Raw genomic sequence first — 4,801 nt, 5'->3', positions numbered from 1 at the left:
CTGAAATTTGGATTATAATCTACAGTTTGATACCAAACTTATTGACATAAATTCATGAAATACTAGTTCAATAAAAGTTTGAATGCCAGTCAACAAACGTTAAAGGGTTAAAGATTATCACCTCATGGCTAAGTTCTTATCTTCATCCCAAACCACATGGTTTCATATGATACTCAGAAATCTCTCATCTATGACATTTTTTGGATTCATTTAATTAATTTTTTAACCCCATGATAGAATACATGGGTATTTGCACAAAACTTAGTTCTGGGTTACATTTTCAGCAGGGATGATACTATTTAGGTCACAATTATGTCCCTCCTTGCTTCCCATCACTCCATATCCCCTTCTTAGTATTCAGCTAAACACCTACTTTTGTCTTAATAGCCATGTGACAAAGAGCACTAAATCCCTATTTCAATCACTTGGAGAAAGATGTGACCACTGCTTTGATGTAAACTTTACTGGAAACAGCACCAATTCAAATCTGTAACATTACTGAATCTTGTATGGTGAAGCAGAAGAAAGTCACCTTATTCTAATATAGATACATTAGTACTGTACATCTTCCACACTATCTCATTATTTCCATACATGTTTTGCATTTTTGACATTTCAGGAGACCAAGCCTTCTTTGGAACACATAGTGGAAGCTTGCTACCAACTAACATATTAACATAATATACATTACAGAAAAAAGCCCAAACAACTATGTTAAAATATAGCTTTGGAGCATATTTTCTACAAATCTGTACTGAACTACATGACTTTTTGCTAATGTTTACAAAATACAACATGTCAAGATTCCCTACAGCTAGTGAAACCACACTTCCATCTCATCTCATCTTGTTGTCTTGTGATGGTATTGACCATTTTTATAGCCCTTAATGACAACAATCATTTAAATAATTAAAAAAAAACAACATACCATAGCTTCAACCATATTGTGAGTCAGACGAAATGGAACACGTTCAGGACAGTCAAATGTCTCTCCCTACAGTAATAATGTCAGAAAAAGAGAAATTACTAATTAAAAAAACAATTCCCTCATAATACCGACTTGTCTTTTTTAAAGTAACTTTTGGTGTGAACACAATGTTCTTGGAACTTCCAATGCTTTCTAAACAAAATCAGTTATCTATAAGCATTTTAAGATTCTATGAAAGTATTTGATTGGATAAAGTAACCATAGACTAAATTTTTTTTTCAGAAACTGTTCATCACAAGTATATCTTGAAATATGATAAACAATACAAATACCTTCAATTAGGTACAAATATATTTTTCAGAGACACCTTCAACTTTAAGGGTAATGATGAAGCAGTCCTGTACTGATTCAGCTATACTTTAAATTTCTGTTGAAAATGATTTTATATTTTACAATAATAATGACTACTACTTTCTTTGCAAAGTAAAAATTTCTTGAATTCTTCTAATTCTTTCCAAAATGAGTTACTGTGACCCACTTTGGAAGTGTGAAACTATACATACTATAACTCTGAATTTCCTAAGTGTACCTTCATGAAATGTGTAAAGCTTTTAGTAAACATTATAAGTCTGTTGTATAAGAAAAAAGCAGGTTTTCTAAAAATGTATTTTCACTAAACTTTTGTCCGTGAATTGACTGAGTCAGTCTGAATGAAAGGTGACTAAAAAAAATACTTCATCTTACGATTTACATAATCTCTTTCTAGAACTTTCTAAATTAATAGATATTTTTTTTGTTTTAGAAAAACATTATATTTGATCTTATTTTCTCTACCCTAACACTAACTATAATGAACATAATCTCTTTCTAGAACTTTCTAAATTAATAGATATTTTTTTGTTTTAGAAAACATTATATTTGATCTTATTTTCTCTACCCTAACACTAACTATAATGAAATTATCAATGTATAGTGAAATGAAAAGTTGAAAAATATGAAAAACACGTATAATACCTTTTTTTTAATGCATCATTTATCACTAGATCTTCCATTTAATTATATTGTTTTATTAACTGGTCATTGTGCTCACTATGCAAGTAAAAAGTAATAAATCACATGGCACCCCATTTAGATGTTTCAAATAGAGCTCGTGCTAAACATAAGATCAGGTTAAAGTCATGCACATACTGCAAGCTCATCTGATCTTATAAAATTTTAGAAAACATACAACAATAATAATAATAAAAAAAAGATATACATGAAAAACAAAAAATTTAGCACTTATGTTTGGGTTCAGGCTTTTAGTCATGGTTAAAGTCATGCACATACTGCAATCTCATCTGATCTTATAAAATTTAGCACTTATGTTTCGGTTTTAGCCATGGTTCAGTAACCAAGTTGGTTGTTAAAAAAATTGTTCATGTAGCTTTCAAATATGCATTTTAGAACATGATCAATACATCAGGCACAAGAATCATAGGTCTCATAACTACTATGATTTACCTGGCTTTCTACATAAGCTACAAATAGTTTAAAAAATTATTTTAGATATTCATACACAATAAGAAAGTTGGCACATGTAGAAAGCTATGACAATGTTATTTTATAGCTACCAAAATCAAATAATTGGAATAAGTTTGAAATGCACCCAGCAGTCTTTTAAGGACTATTAGCAAACAGTATATAAAGGGGATAGCTTCCCTGAAGCATTTGACAAATGAATTGATATTTCAGCAAATCAAGAAGTTTGTTTTGTTTTGAATTTCGTGTAAAGCTACATGAGGGCTACCTGCATCAGCCATTCTTAGCTTAGCAGTAAAAGACTAGAGGGGAACAACTAGTCATCATCACCCACCATCAACTCTTGGGCTACTCTTTTACCAATGAATAGTGGGATTGACTGTCACATTATAATTTCCCGATGGCTAAAAGAGTGAGCACATTCGGTGATGGGATTCTAACTCTCGATCCGAGCATGTTTGGTGGGATGGGCAAATGAAGAAGCTAGGAGGCTCAAATTTTATATTCTCTCTTGTAATTATTTATAGTTTATATTCCTAATTTCTTGGACACTGAAATGTGTGAAAGGTACATCAAGGAAGATATGTACAGATATGTAACACAGAGAAGTGAAGATTGAGAATACTTTTTAATATTTCCTTTTGAAATTAAAACTTAAATTAAAAAATAAATATATTATAAACTACATTTTGATACTAAGTTTACTGCCATATATTATAATAAAGTTGTTTAATTAAATTTTAAAAGGTTGCTCTGTAAAAGGCCATGACATGCACACTTTGACCGTATCATATGGAAAGTTAAAATGCACATACACACAAAATATACCCACAGATAAGAGCCTGTGTAGGTTTTTTTATTCAATGGAACAAACAGGCAGTATTAACTTGATACATCTTTTTTTAAGGAACATTTCAATAATATATAGTTGAATTATTAAATTATTCTGACCAATGTGAACAATGTATCCACAGTTAAGGCACATAAAGGAAACAGTTAACATATTAAGATCTGCATAAACTATAATTTCTTGGGAAATCTTAAACTTTAATACATAAAGGCAGTCCAAATTTATTAAAGCATAAAAGTTAACATTTTCCTGAACTAAGAATGTATTTCCAATAGATACTTACCTTTTTTCACAAAAAGCTTTCTTGACTTATACTGCCCTCTATTCCCACTTATTTCTGCATACTAACATTCAAATGATTATGTAGCAACCCTCCACCAATAGAAGTGCGACATTATCCCTATTGCAACTAATACTTTCTCTAATTTTGCAGCTGTTAACCACTTTGGGATTGGTCAGATCACACCAAACCACATCAGAAGATGGGAGGATGGATTGAAAATGTGAGCGGAGGTAATTATCTATTGGATATACATTTTCAGTCTAAGTAAATGTTAACTTCCGATACAATATCTTACCTCCTCTCACAAAAAGCTAGAATCACACATCAAACGGTACAGGGCCAGTGAGAAGATGACCCCCCTTTAGGAAGTGCCCAAAGGAAATCCATGGGGTGTGAGAAGGAATTAAAAACAACACACACGTGGGAGACAGTATGACTTCTGAGACGGGTATACTCTTCACCCTTTACTAATGTATCATCAAAAAAAGGGTGGAAACATGGAGGGACTCAAAGAAAAAATTACAGAAACAATGGGACCCTCTAGTGTAGAGTGGCTGGGGTGTGACAGGCTGTAAATGGGAGTTCAATCTCAACCAACATCTGGAATTGTACATCTGGTCTGCGGTAGAAAAAGGATCTTCTACTTTTCATCCCCAAAAATGGGTTCTGGCAGGGAAGAGGAGTTTCCATACCAAGAACCCACATACACAACTTCCGACACAACCAACATCCGATTCACTGGGAACCAACATCCAGCAGATGGTACGAAGGTGGAGAGTCCAGGTGGGTGGTTCCTCTCCAGTCCAAAGCCTGTTGGCATTGGGAATTTTTCATCCAATCTGTGGGAGGAATAGAAACCACTATTTGGAGTTGCATCTCCAGTCCAGAACCTGGTAGCATTGGGATCTTATCATTCCATCCACAGTATGAGGAAGATACCATCCAAACTTATGGGAGGACTTATGTGGCTGGTCCAGCTCCAACCAACACCTGAAGGTCAAACTGCAATATATGGCAGAGTGCTACATCCAACATCTGGAAATATACATCAGGTCCATGGTAGACAGGGCATCATGCCATCTACACCAGCAGAATGCCACCACCCTACTCTCAACTGAGTGGTATTGTGCATGCTCAGGAGGACAGGCTTCCATGGTTTACTACCCCAGCAACAAGGAACTGATAAGTGACAAAGACTTCCATACTCCACTAGAAAGGA

The 4,801-nt window shown here is 33.8% G+C and overlaps 1 protein-coding gene across 1 annotated transcript in view; it reads right to left on the bottom strand.

The window, feature by feature from the left end:
• The window catches only part of LOC106467654 (serine/threonine-protein kinase ATR-like), a 63,490-nt gene that overhangs the window by 15,713 nt on the left and 42,976 nt on the right, over positions 1-4,801 (bottom strand). The window contains 1 exon segment of the mRNA XM_013928026.2: positions 929-994. Coding sequence (XP_013783480.2) covers positions 929-994 — 66 coding nt within the window.

Source organism: Limulus polyphemus, unplaced genomic scaffold (assembly GCF_000517525.1).
Source record: "Limulus polyphemus unplaced genomic scaffold, Limulus_polyphemus-2.1.2 Scaffold2694, whole genome shotgun sequence".
Classification (NCBI taxonomy): domain Eukaryota; kingdom Metazoa; phylum Arthropoda; class Merostomata; order Xiphosura; family Limulidae; genus Limulus; species Limulus polyphemus.
Note: the sequence above shows the minus strand (reverse complement) of the source record. Positions and strands in the feature narration are given on the sequence as shown.